The following is an 18,084-nucleotide window of genomic DNA, read 5'->3' on the forward strand; positions in this document are numbered from 1 at the left end:
TAAAACAAATAATCTTCATTACAAAACTATAATGTAAAGCAAAAAGAAGAAAAAGTGTTTAGTAATCTTTGAATAAATTATTCTGTTTGGCAGCTGACTGCAAGTCGAAAATTATCCAAATTTGAACCACAGGCAAAGTTAGGTATACACTTAAACATTTTTTAAAGGATTTTAAGATGTTAACTGAAATATTAAGATGTTCTTGAAACGGAAATTAAATGAAAAATAGTAATTTTGTTTTTGTTTTTTATGAGCATTGTTTTCTTCTTTGCTTCATTTTTAATTATAAAGAAAGAAGGACTCAAAGAAACAAGCATCCAGAAACTTTACTGACTTTGGACCATCCATTCATTAAACTTGTATAGGTAAAAAGTTCTTTAGGAGAAAGAGAGAAACTTGAGAAGCTTAGAGTAAAGCATTTTTCAACACCTTAACAGAAAACAGTTGGATAAAATATTCCATTTGTCAAGTAGATGAGGAGGACATTAAAATTCTTTTTCAGATTTTAATTTCAATGAAGTAGACCAGCTACTTCCTCTTCAGTGAGTCCTGTGAAACACAATTTGAAGAAAATAAAGCTTTCAATAAAAGAAAACTGGATTTCTACATGCGATTATTTTAGATACGACAATAAAAATAATTTCCTACATCAAGTTATTTTTGGTTGGGAGATTAAATCCAATTTTGCATCAGATTTGGATTCCACATCACGTATGTTTCCAGTTTGTGGTTTATTGCTGTTATTTCTAAGGTTGATGATTAATTCTTAAATCTCACCAGCAAGATCAGGCCATCATTGCTCCATTCATCACACACATGGCATAGTCATGCTCAATTGTAAAAGAGTTATAGAGATGATGATGAGATGGCATTGAATCTTTTATGGTTTAAAATTATGGCTTGAGATTGTATCAGTTTCAGAAAAAAGTTTGTGTAACGGGATATTACATTCTCATATCAAGGTTACCTTCACCAGATCTGGTTTGGGAATGTTTTCTCGTTTAAGAATCTTTCCTCATTGTGTTGTTACGAAAAGTTGAATTTATCTTTTGATAGAGACGTTCTTCAATATAATTACGTTTCTACTCAACAGTTACGGTAGATTTTAAACCAATAAATGTATTCATAACAAAATAAAGAGTAGTATTTGGACTGGTGTTTATTGGTAAGATTTATTGCCAAATGGTTACACCGCAAACTGTAAACCAATTGAGTACAGTAAATGAATAATGGAGTTAATGTTTCGTGACATTACCTCCTTTATTTGTCAGCAAAAATTTTTTACATCACGTTGAAATACAGCGTGAGTAGTTTGCACTCTTTTTGGATCAGAGTATAGTTTTTCTTCCTTCGAAAGCTAAGCTTGCATTTACACTGCAGCCCAAAGTGACCCAATTCCGATTATTTTGCCAGTATTTGATATTTTCATGACAATCTGAACAACACAGGTCGGATTTTTTTCAAATGCGACCCAGGCTTCTTGAATATCCGATCCGCATCCGAACGGCCCGGTCGCTTTCATCCGACCTGAACGTCATTGATACTCGACAAACGTCACTATTCTGCGTCCCGATACGCGCCAGCGGGAAGAAAAACAACAACCATGGCGGACGACAATGAGGATTAAGTTGTTAAAATGCTGGCTCCGGCTGGACAACAACTTTGAAATCGTAAGCTAAGCTCCACCGTTAGCATCCATGTTTACTTTTGCAAACACCGAGCTCTTATTTTTTTGTTTTTTTATGGCGGTTGGTAAAACACTGAGCACGCTCTACATGTGTGACGTTAGCACTTACAGCTCAAAGGCAATGCATGTATGTATAAATGTATCTTTATTTCTAAACAATTTTAAAAACAGTAAAATTTTTCCTAAAGGGCTTTAAATCATAAAAACAACACAAACGTCTTACTTACAAAAAATAAATTATATATAGGCGAGATAAATCTTACATATTGATGCCATTGTCATCTATAGTTTATAACATTTCTTGCTTTTAATTGGCTCCTTTCATCACAGCTTCAGTCGCTGTACTACAATACTTTCTGTGTTTTTCTCTTCTTTTCGCACACAGATGTCTGAAAAGACGTGGATACGATGTTTGAGAAGCTCAAAGGTCCAGCTTTAGAGGGTATTCCTTTTACTGTTTTATCACCACAATAGCTCAAAAGGCTCCCTTGAACCATAAAATCCCATAAAGCCTAATTATACACACCAGATTTAAAAGCTGACCTCGAGAAGATTCGGTTTGCCTCAGTCAGCAGCTGCTGCTTTAATCTGTATAATCTGTCTAGTTTGCAACCTGGTTATTTAGATTTAACAGGCTATTTTGCCTCAGTTAAAGTCAGACGCTGGTCATCCTTGATGTCATGCGTGCAGCACACACTCATTATATGAACACGTAATCTTTCTCTGAGCGATAAACATCCTCCTGTCTGCCTATGCAGTGAGTTGTACCCGGACTCTGTCCTGAGTGAAGATGTTCATGCAACTTGGAAATCCAGCAGATTAGTTGAGATAACGTTTACTTTGCACAGCAAATCTGGAGCAAGTCACACAAAAATCAGGCACCTAAAAATTGTGGTGTCATTTCCACTCCTCAAATGTAAAGACAATAGTCAGAAATATATTGTTCAAAGCACAGGACAGAGACAGGGACCAAAATCACTTTCTGATTTATTCTGGGTTTTGTTAACAGTTTCAAACTTAAACACATGTTGGGTTAACGAGTGTGTCCGTGGTAGTTTGTCTAATTTACTCAAATCAAACAGCTGTTATCTAGCATGTCCACACAGTGGCAACGAGTCTTTTACTTCAGTTTGGGGTATTTCTTCTTTGGAGAATAGTTTTAATTTAGGAACTTTAGAGGGGATTGAAGTATGAACCACAGTGCCAGGTAATTTCCAATGGATTTAGAGTCTAGCTTTGAAAACGTCACTGGAGGTTTTTGAATCATTTTCTTGTTGCGTAACACAAAAAGCATTTTTGTCTTTGGGTCATAAATTAATTGTTTCACATTCTCTACCAAGATTTTCTTGCAAAAATGTACTTTTTGTCTCATCAGTTCACAAAATATTTTCCCACAGGTTTTGGAGATCATTAAGATATTTTCTGGCAAATGAGTCTTTGAGTTGTTTTTTTGTCAGCAGTGGTTTTGGAGGCCATTTTTGTCCAGGTGCTTGTTGTTCACTTGGGAAAGCTGTCGGACCTGGATTGAAGTAAATAAATGAGGCCAGCAAAGGTTTAGCTGTTATTCCATTTATTTTACTGAATTGGTTGTAACCTTGGCCTCATTAAAATTGGTCAATATTCTTGAATTGCATTACTTTTTGAGATCTTGTAGCCTACTTCATGTTGTCAGACCGGGTCTACTCGTGGTAATCAGGACTGGGTGTGGCTGCTGAAACTGAGCTTGGTTGCTTTCCAACCAACAGAACTAATCACAGTTAATTCATCATTTAACAAGAGAGATAATTACTTCCTTACACAAGGCTGGGTTGCTTTTCACAGCTTTTCCCCTGATAAATAAATTGACTGTTTGAAAACTCGGGTTCACTGAGGCCATTCTTGTCTAATCTTGTTGCTGTGAAACATGTAAATCCCTGAGGAAATATTTAAGGGAACAAGTACTTTTTCACAGCACTAGACAGTCGTGGCTAATTATAAAGTAGAAGCGAAAATAATAGATGCTTTTTAACATTTTGTAGATCACCATTTGCATTTGGTCATCTAAAAAAGCCAAAAGGGAACAAACTAACATTTGCGTTGTAGCAGCTTACTTAGATTTTAAGAAAGAACCAGATTTGTTTAATCTACAGTAAACCTGTGTTGGGGAAATTAAGTAATTGTCAAAACATAGTTTCTTATTTTATCATGGATATTTATTCAGCAGTGTTGTGTTAATCTTTAAGCCAGATTACATCAGTTAATACATTATTTATGCTTTCATCATAAATGTTAAAAGAACTGCGATAACTGTTTTTATCAACATGAAGGAAATACTTTGCTCCAAGCTGAGGGATTCCAACAGGGTGTTTCCTGATAAGACGACCAGGACAATCTGTCGCCTCTTATATCTGCTTATCACAAACAAATCACTATCACTTTGCCATTTGGCTAATATGGACTGATAGGAGCATGGAAACCTACATTTTAATCAACAAAATACCCTGAATCATAGAGACATGCTAGGAATGAGTTTTCTGTTTTTAACAGAAAGGAAAGACGATTTTTAATGTGTACAAATACATTGTTCCAGTGATGGAGCCATGCATCAATTCAGATCAGTTTATTCGTGTAGCACCAGTGGTACTTCTGTTCATTACAAAGAAAACAGTATACAAAAAGATACGCCATTCTACCATTAAACATATATATGTTCATCATTCACTCATAAAAATAATGAACTTATTTATGTAAAAAAAAAAAAAAAAAAAAAGTTACAGAAACAATAAAACAGAAAATCCAAAGCAAAGTCAGTGTCTTTGTGAACAGCCATCTAGCAAAGAAAAGTGCAAGTAAATGTGCCACTGAAAAGTTACATAAACATAAATTAAGCAGCAAAGACAAAACCCCCTCCCCCCAAAAAAAACCAAAAAAAAAAAAAAACGACATCAAAAGGCACATTTATATTCATTTAAACATTTTGTGTTTTAAAAATGAGCTTAAATCGTATTCGGTCATAGAGTTCAATAACATTTTATTTTATAAAAACTCTGAAAAAAACATCTTCAAAGTCAGTTCCATGTTGCTGGTACTTTTAATGGAGTGTTCACCTGGTCATACAACCTTTCATCTGGTATTTGGATTCAAGTTTTTATTTACTCCATATTGGAACTTCCCTGTGTATGATCTCCAAGTTTTAAATTTATAAAACCTCATTTCATTTGAAGCACATCATTATTTAGCTCTTTTTTGACACAACATGTGCATCATGGCTACGCTTTTTTATTTCCTTGCAATGTGTGGAATCCTCCTATAAATAAGGGAGGTTTCTGCACCTCCATAATCAGTTTCAGTGTTATACTGAATAAAAAACTCTTATCTGTATTTTATCAGATTGCATGATGTTGCATGTGAGGGAGGTTTCAACAGAGCGAGCAGCTCAGTTTACACAGTGGCATTACTTTACAGAGTTCTGTGTGCATGTCTCTGCATGTGCAATCAGAGGTTATGATGCATTCAAGATCCAAAATACCATTACAGTCGTAGGACAAGATATGCAGAGGATCCAGAGTACCAAAAGGACTACAGTAAAGGATGTAAAGAGCTAAACTAACTCAGGGACAAGACTTTCTGGGGGTGCTTTAAGTTTACATTTAGACAACTTTGAGGAAATACTCAAATATTAATTTAGATTTTTTTTCACCTAAAGTCTTTACAATGTTTCCAGAGAAAAGATGAGCCATCAGGAAAGGTTGGTTTAATAGAATTAAAACTATTAAAAACTAATCTTGTCCTCGTAAAGTGACAGCAGCAGCAGCATAATCCAGCCGGTGAGAATGCCGGCGTTCTGCAGCAGAAACTTCTGCCACGGCCTCTTGCTGCTGACATGGACCAACGTCGGGAGCTGGGAGTAACAGAAAGGAAAGACTGTTTTTAATGTGCTTCTGCAGGATTTTTGTTTTTATTCAATGGTAATCAAGTAGCAGCACTCACCATATCAGCCAGTCCAATATAGAGAAAGAGCCCTGCAGCCACTGCACCGATCCACTGCTGGGTAGCAAGGTCAGTGGCTACAGACAGAGAGATATACAGGCCTATAAAAGAGGTCAAGGCGCTGCCTACGTTTAAAAGCAGCGCCTTTTGGACAGACAAGCCGCTGTGGAGCAGGATGGCAAAAACCCCTGCAGAAATAACAGCAACACAATAATGTTACGTCGTTAGCTGAAAAACCCCAAATAGGATAAACTCAGATGTTCAGAGTGACGCAGCTCACCGAGTTCATGAGGGAGTTCATGGCAGAGCACCGCCACTGATGTGGCCAGACCGGACTTCCATGACATGGAGAAAGCCGCGCCTATCGCTAATCCGTCTGCAAAGTTGTGTATCCCGTCACCAATGGTTATCATGTAAGGCAGCAGGCGCTTTTCTGTAATACGAAAGATTATAGTTTGTGCAATAAACATGGTGATTATCCCGATTCCATGAACTCACTTTTCTTTGTTGGGGGATGTTTCACTCACCTCTTCTCTGCTTTTTCTGCTCTGAATCAGACCTTTCTTCTTTGTCTTCATCATCAATCTGAAATGTTTGCATTACCTTTAATGTGATTCAAACAATTCAATCAGGTTGTCTTAAAAGTAAAACTACAGGATGGTGAATTCATTTCTACCCACTTTATCTAGAAAAGAAGCCATTTACTACAAGACAAGTATGTGATGTATTTGGTTTTTTTTTTTTTGTGAAGGTTAATTCAACTTCTATAACATCCATTTCAATCAGACAATAGTCTTAAAATGTTTAAATGTCATTAATTTGAGTCATTTACTCACCAGATCTGCCTTGGATGCAGAGTGAAACTTCTCTTTTTGTTTCTTTTCCTGTTGATACATCTCCAAAACCCCAACATGATCGCAGTGGTGAGGGTTTGATTCGTCCTACAAGACGTGCAAAACATTTTGAAATTTAGGATAGAAATAAATATTGATCCGATGGCAATCTACAGAAAGGCTAAACAGAAAGTAAATTGTTCCAATTATTTCTTTTTATTAGTTGCTTCTTAATAGTTCTAGCAAATGACAAAAAAAAAAAAAAAGCTGTTCCTCACCCTCACTTTCAGCAGTAAAAATCATGCTAAAGTTTTTTCTATTTTTGATCAGTTAGGATTATTTCTATCTCCTTTATTATTATTTCTATTTTCTTTTAATTTTAGGAGTTTACACCCTGCGGTCTGCAGAAATTGGTAGGTTGTCCTTTAAACTGTGTGACTTAAATGTTTCTGCTATCGTTCAACAAGTGTCTTATAATAGTTTTCTGAAATTCTGGCTCATTTCGTCCAGTTTGTGTTCTGCCTCACATATACAACTGTTCAGCGTTGCAGGTGAATTTTCTATAGAAGTAAAATCAGGGCTTTATTATGGTGTCTCCACAATATTGACTGTTGTCCTAAAGTCGTTTTATATTTAAATTATATGATTGGAGGAATTGTCCATTAAGAAAACCCATCTCTGCTCCAACCTTTACATTCTGCTGCTGATTTAATTTGTTTCCTCCATTTTCTAACCATAATGTTTGTTATGTATGATGCTATGTATTTTGTGAAGTGCACCAGTTCCTCTTTCTGAAAAGCGATGCTGCCTCTCCTGTCCCTCACGGTTTGGTTGGTGTTTTCAGGCCCAAAATCTTCACTGTTTTTCTCCAAATCCCTCCAAAGCCAATCAGAAGTTCACAGCCTTAAAAGCTAAATGGTCTCAGTGTATATACACTTTTGAATTTCTAAAAATATATTTCAATTTTTTGGCTTTTAATGCAAAGAAATAATGTTGAACTAGCCTAAAACCTACAGAATGTTTAGTCTGATTTAATGTCAATTAGTGACTTTTATCTCTGACCTGAAGACACAAAAATTGCTTTTTTATACTAATATGAAAGTTATATTTTCAGGGTCAGTGTCTCCACTTACCCCCTTATCATGATGGTGTCCATTTTCATTCGTGACCATTGAGAAGATGGTTTCCATCAGGTAAAATACATAGACCCCTCCAACCACCGTCAGCATTTTGTACGTGTAGTCTGGGGTTTCTACGTGATCGTCGTTTGAATGCCGATGAGCGTCACTACTGTCCTCTGCGTGAACGTGTATACCAAGAATCTGAAAGCACAGCAAAAGGAAGGTCAAATTTAGACACGTTAATGCTTTTTTTATTCTTATTGATAATGGAGAAGGCATAATTTATCCAACACAATCAACAATTACAGAACAAATGTACTTTGTATAATTAATTTTTTCTTCACCCACCATTGGTATGAGGTGCAGCAGGGCGTCTCCAGTCAGAGCACCGACAGCCATGCTGATGCAGAACTGGACACACATCTGGAAAAGGTTGGTACATGATGTACACAGCAGCATCACGATGCCAAGCATGGCAACGAGGGTTATGATTACATTGGCAACGGTTGCATAAATGTATTCTGCAGGAGATAGAAAAGGTCAGGTTTGTGAATCAGTTAAAATAACATATCCAAGTCTCATAAAGTGCAACCCAATCAAAGCAGCAGCCATTGTGTCACGCTCACTGTCAGTGGTGGAGAGTCCCTCGGGGGTCACTGGTTCTGGCACGTTGGTGCACGTTCCACTCAGGATCTGCTGGACCAGAGCAGGACTGAGCTTTGCAACGCCAGATCGACCCATGCCAGAACTTTCCTCCGTAAGTTTGTAGATCTGGATCAGTTCGTCAGCTGTGAAACAGTGCTGAAAAAAAAAGAACAAATTTATTGAAATGGCATATTTTTAAACATTATTTGCAATATAATGCCGTTTTTCTTCCCGAACACCATAGCTTATTATGCAGTGTGTGCTTACTAATGAGAAAAGTGGATGATTTGAATTCATCAGTTAAACAGCTGCATGAACAAAAATAACATTCTTCTGAAAACTATTTTTTGGCATTAGACTAATCAGTGGGAAAAGTGTTTGTCCCCTTTTGAATTTCTTGTTTGTTTAGAATTTTATCTGAAATTATCAACAAACATTTTTAAGTTTCAAGTGATTTTGAACATTTATTTGTGAAAAAACCCCAAAAGATACCTCTAACAGGGTAGAAGTAGATATTTTTTTCACAGCAGATTATGTTGGACCAATTTAGGGCTGAAAAACGTATCATAAGCATTTCATATCAGTCAATATCAATAATTACTGATTAGTTATTTTGTTTTAAATATCTGAAATGCTGCCAATCTGGTGGTGAGACCTTTTCTGTTTTATCCAGTTTTTACTCCACACCGTTTTTTTAAAATTTTTAAGCAGTTATGAGGCTGCGCCAGTTACTCAACAAGTCGTTGCTAGGTAACCACAAGTTACTTAGCAGGCTGTTGCTAGGTAACCAAAGAGTCGGTTAGTAAATTCCATCCAACCTTACTTAGCTGGCTGTGAGGTTGAGCAGCTAAAGCCTTTCCTCTAAATCCCCCAGAATGCCGTGCGGTACTAGATCGGAGTTCAGCGAAATTATTAAATATTCTATGAGACGATTATCTATTGACATTGATCATGCGTTTATAGCAATATACAGCTCTGGAAAATGATCAGTTTCTCTGATTTGACTCTTCATAGGTTTGTGTTTGAGTAAAATGAACATTGTTCTATTATCGTATGAACTACTGACAACAAGTCTCTGAAATTCCAAGCAAAATGTTTAGTATTTATTTGAAGAAGAAGAGAAATGCTCAAAATAATGAAAAAGATGCAGCGCTTCTTTCAGACCTCAAATAATGCAAATAAAACCAGTAAATATTCATTAGGAAACAACAATACTAATGTTTTAACTCAGGAAGAGTTCAGAGATCAATATTTGGTGGAATAACCAGGAGGTTTTCAATGGGGTTCAGTGCAGCGGGCTCTTCATTTTTTCCAGACCTGTATATTGTTATTGATTTAGGTTTCATCATGCATGTCGTACAGGTACTTACATGCTGCCAGCTGTTGTTACTTTCACGTCCGCTCTGCTTCCTTCGATGATGATCGGCATCTTCGTTATGGTCATGGTCGTCCTCTGAACCAATGTTCAGGTTCGTCATGAGAGCCTCCAAATCTGCAGAAAACAAAGCACAAATATCTAGAGGTGAACTATTTCTCCTTAGTTTAGTATGGACCGGACTGTCGGATTATTTACCATGAACAGTGAAATTTTCTGAACCAAGTCGGGTCATGATGTAATCCAGGAAGAAGTTCTCTTCAGGCAGGGACTGACCAGTGAAGCAGTAACCAACCAGGGCATAGTACAGGACACGCCCCAACACCGCGCCCACTTCCTGTTTCTGGTCTGGAAACAACGGGTCCACTTCCACCATGATGCTGCTGGCCGCTACACAGCTCTGAGGACATAAAGGCAAGAGTCCACAATAAATAAAACATTTGCTACACAGCTCTGAGGACATAAAGGCAAGAATCCACAATAAATAAAACATTTGTCTCCAAGCTTCCTGTAAGTTTAGTTGATTAAAAAAAATAAAAAATCCACACGACTCACTGAATGTTTAGAGACTTATCCTCGTTTCAAATTTGAAGTTATTGAACAAGTATGACACAAACAGCAGCTTAAGGAGGGAGAATGTCACTTAGTTTACTTTAATGTTACTGCTGGCTGATCTGCTGGTTTCTGTTTTGCTTCATATTAAAGCAACTTCTGGATTAATATACAAAATAATTTTATTTATCATTTCTGGCTTGAAAAAAATGCAGAAAAATGTACAAACTGGAGACGCTACTCAAGTAAACGTAGCACTAATTAAACATATTTTAGCTCAAGTAAAGGTCCAAGAAATTACTTAAGTATAAAAGTATTTGATTAAAAAGTTTATTCAAGTACTGAGTAACAGATCAAATGAATCGTTTAATATTTAAAAATTACATAATCAGACAGAACAAAACACAAAGTGGAAATTTTTGTATTTAAAAGACTAAAATGACAAAATCAGACAAAAAAAAATCCAAATCAATCTCTTTCAATAAAAATAAAATATATTAAACAAACAAAAACTGCAGGTGTTTTTGTCTTTTGAAGTTTTGGTTAAAAAATGAGAATCCAGAAATTTTACTCAACTAAGAGTAGAAATACTTCATAATAAAATTACTCAAGTAAAAATAAAAAGTGCAGCGTAGTAAAATGTATATATTTATATAACTAGTTACTACCCAACACTGTTTGTGTTGAACAGCGCTAACAGCTTAGCATTCTGCAGCAAAAACAAGCTGAAAAAAGAAAGAAGTATGCAGTTTGTTAAAACATATTCACTATCCAAGATGAGAAACAAAAATATTAAACTTCCTCATGAAATTCTAAAATATATAATGAAACTGGAATTGCTGCATTTTGTACGACTGAAGCTGGAATGTGGCGGTTTTTACCAGATCTTAGCTGGGATCTGACCTCTAACCCGGGAGGTGCATGGTTTCAGGAGAACAGACTTTGACAAACATGCACTGTGAAACTTTGACTTGTCAGCCGGTGCTATTAACTAATAAAATATTTCTTAAATTACTTATTGATACCTTCGATGTACAATAAAAGCTGAAAAATGTTAAAGACTGTTACGCAAGCTTCTCAAATTGCTTATGGATTTATTTTGTTTATTCAGGGCAGTAGTTTCCGAACTTATAATAATTAAACTTGAAATAAGAGTCTACTCTTCAAGCTCATTAAACCTTATACTGCAACAACAAGCCAAATTGTCTAATTTAGAGACTAATTTTAAACATAAACTTTTGGTATTTTAGCATCGTAACTTAATGATTTTCTTGTATTTTTATGCACCAAAAGACGAGCATCTAAGGGTTTTACCTTATTATTTGATGGCTCATAGTGGTTTTGCAGGTCCTGAATCACACCCTCAAGTCCAACAACACCGATGTGAGTGTGTGAGCGGTAGTCAGAGTGTGTGTGTTTGTGCAGGAAGCGGTCCGTCTCCTCTGCCCACTTCCCCTGACCCACGGCCGTACAGACCGAGCCCGGCGAGGAGAGGTACAGGACGCTGCCTGCAGCGAGAGCCGGGAACTGAGACACGCTGACCGTTACGTTTTCCTCAACGTTTCCGTTTTCTTCCCTCCCATGGACAGAGTGATTCCCGATGAGTTGATGAACAGAACCTGCCAGGTCACACTGAGTATTCAAACAATGAAAGAGACAAAGAAAAACACACACACAGAGATCAGTTCAGCTTTTTTAGTCAGAGGTTTTCAATAGTGCAACAGATTAAACAACAACCTGTGGTGCCTTGCATTCATTTACAGTAAATGTTTTAAGGTTTTCCCACCCTCTAGCCAAAAGCATCAATGTGATTTCTATTAATATCGGGATTTCATGTGATTTATGTGACAAAATTGCATTATTGTGAATTCTCGCAATTCTTTTAATATAAAAATCTTCAAGGTGCGTCTTCAAAATTTGGTTCATCCTGACATTTTTCTAGCGTACATCTTTTCTTTAGTAGAAATTAGTAGAAGTTCAAGCATCAGAAACTGAATTTCACTCAGGTCTGTTGAGATGTGAGCAGCAGTAAACGATGCGACGAGTAACATTCATTACAGGCTACAATTTGGGCGACCTAATCCTTTAAACTGACGATGATGGTTATATATTTTATGTTGTAAGTTAGACTTGCATTTCGAGTCAATATTAAGCCACTATTGGGGGCTGTTAAATGATGTAGGATCTGGACAGAAACTTTCAACAAATACAGAAAAATATTACTTGAATTTTTAGTTGTTATTAAAGCCATAAATACAAAGTTATGTTTTGCATAAGTAATTATTCCTTTTTGTCCCATTGCAGTCACACAAGAGATATTTCACAGTTTCATGCTGCACATTGATGCATGTTACAGCTGCCATCGAAGAAGTTCAAGGACTCTGTTCCCACTGATAAAGTATTTTATCTCAATCAGATATTATAGCAGTTTATCGCATTAAACAGGTGGAATAGTATAATATGAAGAAAGGAGAGCAATTCAGCCTCAATGATGAAACAAAAAGGTTTATTATTCTTCTGATAACTTAACAAGTTTCTATGAAATGTTAGATTAAGAACTCTTATAAGCAGAGAATGTTTTTTAAAATTTCAGTAATACATTTTGCATTGAAGCTGTGTTAATATTAGTCAGTAGGTTTTAAAAGAACATAGATTAAGTTTCATTCTTCAGTCTCAAAAACATCCAGATACAAGGGTTAAAAAAATACTGTGTAACTTTATATGTTTTTATTACATTTCTGCAGCCAATGTGGAAGTAATTTAATAGATTCAACACTTAATGAAAAGTATAAAAACTACAAATATTTAACTTTCTAGGTAAAAGCCAAACATTAGCAATAATAACAGGAATGCTTTCCTGGGTGCAAATGTTACATTTCTGACCTAAGCCATGTTGTTACACTTTGTAATCATCTAAAAAATGTGAAACCAGAATCTAAACTTCAGCAGCAGTAGCTTGAAATAATTGCCTTTTACTGCGAGTTTATCAGCACCTCCGATCTTTGCGGAGGCATTGTGACCTACAAGTTACAACGTAACTTAAGTTTATTGAGGCCAGGAACCTGCTTTCCAGTTTGAGGTCTGGACTTTGACTGGAATATTACAACGCCTCAATTCTTTTTTTTTTTTTTTGAGTTCTTCAAATATTTGCAAGGAGGCTGAGGTCACTTGGGTCCTGAGGTAATAGAACAAGCCCAAGTCATGACCCCTCCACTGCCGTGCTTGACAGTTAAAATGCAGAGTTATTTTGGTTTAGAGAAATAAGCGCACTTAAAATGTTTGCTCTAACAAAAGATCATTGTGATTAAGAGAGACACGTCTGAGTTGAGTGCCTTTATTTAAAAATGGTCACGTAAAACAATAGCATAGATTTCAAAGTGTTGTTGAATTAGTGCTGCAGCTTAACTAATTTCTGGTAAGTTGTGAATTTTATGAGAGATTAAATGTGTTTTCTTATTTCTTATTCAAATCCAACTCTGCTAATCTGAGCCATGCAGCTGCTTCTTTTGTTTTGTTTTAGAGAGAAAAGGTTTGGTTCTGTTAATAAAAACCCAATGCATGTTTTTCTTTAACAAATTTAAAATCTTAATTTAACAATTGGTTTTACAAATATAATTCGCTTTAATGAAAAACAACAGAACTATTCAGGACTGTGTCTTTTCTCCAAGAGCCGGGAAACATTACACATTAGTCTGGGTGCAAGATTTATGGATTTCATTACATTTATTGGAGAATGTTGCTCCATACGTATCGCATTCCCCTTTTTGATTTTACTTTTTTGTTATTTATGTTACAATTTTACTGATACAATGAATTCCCCTGTTTACAGACAAAAGATTATGAATTTTTACTTTCGATAAAAACAGCTTTCATTAATCAATGCATTTATTGATAACTGTGGTTCCCAAAGATGGGGTCGGGACCCATCCGGTGGTCACAAATCAACAATTGTGGGGTCATGAGACGCTCTTCAAAAATCAAACTAAATGAAAATATCATTATAAAGCATATTTATGATATAAATACAAGAAGAGCTAAATAAAAATAATATATTTTCTGTCAATTGCATTTTTAATGTTATTATGCCCATTGCTACTGCTAATTAAAATTTGTCTGGAGCTGTAAAATCAACATGATAAGAAAAAGCATATTGCTTAAACATACCCGTTTAAAATGTGATAATTTTCTGGTTAAATTCAAGAATGTTTTAAAGAATTATTAATATATATATTTTTTGGAAACAAGAAAGTTTTTGCATTTTAACTGATGTGAACGAAGGTAGATCTTTTCCACTTTAATTAGTTAATTTAATGACAATGTCCACATCTTTTTATCCTTTCAAATGAAAAGAAATTAAAGGAGAACACATAATTAGTAACATAATGACGAAACAAAAAACTAAATATATTATATCACTGTTATTTTGTTGGAGCTTTTATGCAGATATTGTATGCAAACACAGCAAAATTACTAAAACATTTTAAAAAATGCTGCACAGTTTAATAGATTTTTTTTCTAGAATAACTAAGGGACCCTGAAGGAAATGAAGCCGCACCGACGCCAGAGCTGCAGGGTAATAATAAAACAGCAACCAGGGTGTCTGAGGCTTAAACATTTAAAATCACCGTTTATTCTCTTAATTTAAATTTTAATTCTCTATGCACATAAGTTCTGGTTTGAGTTAAATAAATAAAATGGGTTTTTATTAAATTTTTTTTATTGTCAGGACAATCTGGAATTATTTAAAAATCAGTTAAAGATGTACACACACATCATATATATATATATATATATATATATATATATATATATATATATATATATATATATATATATATATAAACATCAGTATCATTAAATTTGTACTTTTTATTTTCATTTCTCCACTGTTGGACACCTAATTCCTCTACCGCGTTACAATAATCCTGTTCTACATTTTAAATTGGTTTAATATAAACATGTTCATATATATTCCATTTTTATAAAACTTGTATGTTCATAAATGTACTGTTTTAAATGTTAGATTACAGAATAAAGTCGATATACAATCTGTATAAATTTAAATATGGACTTTCTTACAACCTCTTGACCCATAAGTTTAGATTTGTTTTAGTTTTATGTCTGTAAAATTGTCACAAAAAAAGAGAAAGAAAAATAGAAGGATAGATTAGATTAGATTAGGCTCTCCTGCCGCTTTTCCCGAAACAGCTTCAACTGTCCGTAGCAGGCAATTACTAAAAATTTGTTTTTTTATTTGATAGTATTTCTTAAAAACAAAAAGTAAAAAAGCAAACGAAAAAACAAAAAATAAGTTTAAATTTTACTTTCAAGTTTGAATTTAATCAACTTAACTTCGCTTTCAATTACAATTTAAGCATTTACTTATTAAGATACACTTTGTTGTTATCCAAGTCAACATATTACATCCAATATTTTTGCATCTAATTAGAAAATGCTTTTTATTTCTGCGGCAATGAGCGGGTAACTAGTAGCTCTTGGACCTCAACCTCTCTCCCCCTGAGCAGCAGCTCGGCTCCCGGCTCCATCTACCCTAACCTGGCAGCCAGGTCCGGCCCAATAAAACTCACCTTTCCACACGGCACCTCGCCGCACTGCACACGATTCTGCAGGGTATTAAAGAGGGAGCGAAGGGACTCCCCGGTCAGAAAGCGCTGGCCCGGAGACACGACGCTGACGACCGCGCCGTACGCGTCCTCCACAGCCGAAGCGGAACCAACCGAACCCGGACAGCAGGAGAGGGAAAGAAGCAGCAGGACGATGGACTTCATCTTAAAACTTTCCTGAGCCTGGGATATAAGTTTAAAGCTACCGCAGTGGTGGCACATTGAGCCGTGCGGAGGCTCTGCCAGCAGATATACGCCTGAAAAGCGGCCATGCTCTCACCGGATCTGGACTCTGGATTCTGATTGGCTGAGACGTGACTCGGAGTTTGGCGCACCTGTTGCCTAAAACACCTGCAGACTAGAGAAGGTCTCTTCAGCAACATGTGGTCTCTCTTGTTGCGGGTGTGCACTAACTTTCTGGAATAAAAATATTTAATTTCATTTTAGTATTTTAATGGAACAAATGGAGTGATAATGATCCGAAGCATGACCTCTGGAAAAATGTTACGTAACATTAATAGATACAAAGGGCAACTTATAAATAGTGACTGGAAATTGGTTACTTATACATACGCGAAAAAGTACATTTGCTACCAAAACTTTAAAAATGGTAGAATGACCTTTCGAAGAAGCTATTATTGTCTAAACCTTTGTGATATGAGTAGTTTGGTCAGTTTTTGATCATTTAGGCAACATTGCCCAGGGCGGGGCTGCATGGTGCTGCAGTTAGGCCTGAAAGTATCCCGCATGCGCAGTAGAACAGTGTGCTCAGCGTCTTGCCAACCACCGTAAAAAGAAGAATTACAGCTCAGTGTTTGTGGTAGTAAACATGGATGCTAGCGGTCTGTTCTGCAGTCTGAATGGGCAACGACCTGAAAGTGTCCCGCATGCGCAGTAGAGGGTGCAATAGCGTCAGCGTTCTCAGTGTTTGCGGAAGGTAATATGGACGCTAACGGTGGAGCGTAGTTTACACATTTGAAGTTGTTGTCCGACCGGAGCAGCATTTTAACAACTTAATCCTTATATAATCCGTCACAGTTGTTTTTCTTTCCGCACGCGTGCATCAGGACGCAGAATAGTGAGATTTATTGAGTATCAATGACGTTCAGTTCGGATGAATGCACCCTTTGAATAGGATACGTATCAGATATGGATCGCTTTAAAAAAAATCCGACTTGTGCTGTTCAAATTGTCATGAAAAGATCAGATACAGGTCGCATTATGTCAAAAAAAATTGGAATTGGGTCACTTCAGGCTGCAGTGTGAACGCAGTCCAAGTGACCTGGGTCGCATTTTGAAAAAAAAATCTGACCTGTGTAGTTCAGACTGTCATAAAAAGATTAGATACAGGAATTAGGTCACTTCAGGCTGCAGTGTGAACACCCTTAGTAGCGCCGTTGCCTTCTTGAAAGAACCAGACCTCGATGGAGTTTACAGGTTCTCTGCCTGTCCAAAAACATGACTGCTAGGTATCTTTAAACTGTCTTTAGTTGTGTATGTGGGTGCAGCCTTGTATTTGATACACTGTAAGGAACGGTTTCAAAACAAATACTGTATTGTGAGAAATGTTTTTGGATTAGGGGTTAGCTTTTTAAATGTTCTACTTTTGTCCGGCCGGCCTACAGAGTGGAGTGTCATCAAGATGTTACCCTTTTGAACTCCCCCATTAATGCACGGTCAGTCTAATCTTATTGCTGCATCATAACTCTTTTGTGACCTCCTGGATGAGTCATTGAGTCGCTCTTGGAGTAACTATGTATATCTTGGCACTCCTGGAACGGTCCACATCTTCATTTATGGATATTGTCTCTCACTGTGATTCTGCTCCTGGAGTCCCAAATCATTTGGAAAATGACTTCAGGTGCTTCTCCATTCAGGAACCTCCACTCAGGAACTAAAACATCGCATTGTGGAATCTGCTTTTATGTTGGGTGGAGATCTGTACCTTTGGATCGCTGAAGGATGAATCGCTACAGTGGATGTAATCTACATAAACAACCGTAGTTGACAGGGATTCAATAATCGGCGTAGAACATAAGGAGGTTCTGGAAACAGGTTCACCTGTTGCAACCTTTACCAGATTGATACCTTATTCACTTTTTTCTTATCTATTCTTAAGCTTAAGGTTGTCTGTTGGTTGCATCTTGTCTTTTCAGATCTTATAGCTTATTTCATGTTCTAGGATAAGCTCTACATTTGGAAAGCAGATTGATGATTTGCACTACAAATTACTCTGGAGTATAAATGTGTACATTAAATTAAAATTTTTAAGACAGAT

The 18,084-nt window shown here is 36.3% G+C and overlaps 1 protein-coding gene across 2 annotated transcripts; it reads right to left on the minus strand.

The window, feature by feature from the left end:
* Positions 1-4,680: 4,680 nt before the first annotated feature.
* On the minus strand, positions 4,681-16,163 carry slc39a4 (solute carrier family 39 member 4). 2 transcript variants are annotated; one of them, XM_044137640.1, is made up of 12 exons: positions 15,771-16,163; positions 11,497-11,814; positions 9,829-10,030; positions 9,626-9,747; positions 8,237-8,411; positions 7,959-8,131; positions 7,623-7,811; positions 6,493-6,597; positions 6,184-6,241; positions 5,937-6,089; positions 5,657-5,844; positions 4,681-5,567 (listed from the first exon to the last, which is right to left on the minus strand). In XM_044137640.1, exons 1-12 carry the CDS (start codon positions 16,026-16,028, stop codon positions 5,439-5,441), a joined length of 2,070 nt encoding a protein of 689 aa, XP_043993575.1. In that variant the 5' UTR covers positions 16,029-16,163; the 3' UTR covers positions 4,681-5,438. The 2 variants fall into 2 exon arrangements, with proteins under 2 accessions (XP_043993575.1, XP_043993576.1); XM_044137641.1 differs by lacking the exons at positions 9,626-9,747; positions 9,829-10,030; positions 11,497-11,814; positions 15,771-16,163 and adding an exon at positions 8,523-8,674.
* Between the last annotated feature and the right edge of the window lie 1,921 nt (positions 16,164-18,084).

This window comes from Gambusia affinis, linkage group LG14 (assembly GCF_019740435.1).
Source record: "Gambusia affinis linkage group LG14, SWU_Gaff_1.0, whole genome shotgun sequence".
NCBI lineage: Eukaryota > Metazoa > Chordata > Actinopteri > Cyprinodontiformes > Poeciliidae > Gambusia > Gambusia affinis.

Coding starts and splice junctions, on each gene's coding strand:
- slc39a4 (XM_044137640.1), bottom strand. CDS start 16,028: ATGTGCCACCACTGCGGTAGCTTTAAACTTATATCCCAGGCTCAGGAA. Junction 8,132..8,236: donor GGGACTCTCCACCACTGACA/GTGAGCGTGACA, acceptor TATCTCCTGCAG/AATACATTTATGCAACCGTT. Junction 6,242..6,492: donor CTGCATCCAAGGCAGATCTG/GTGAGTAAATGA, acceptor CAAACATTTCAG/ATTGATGATGAAGACAAAGA.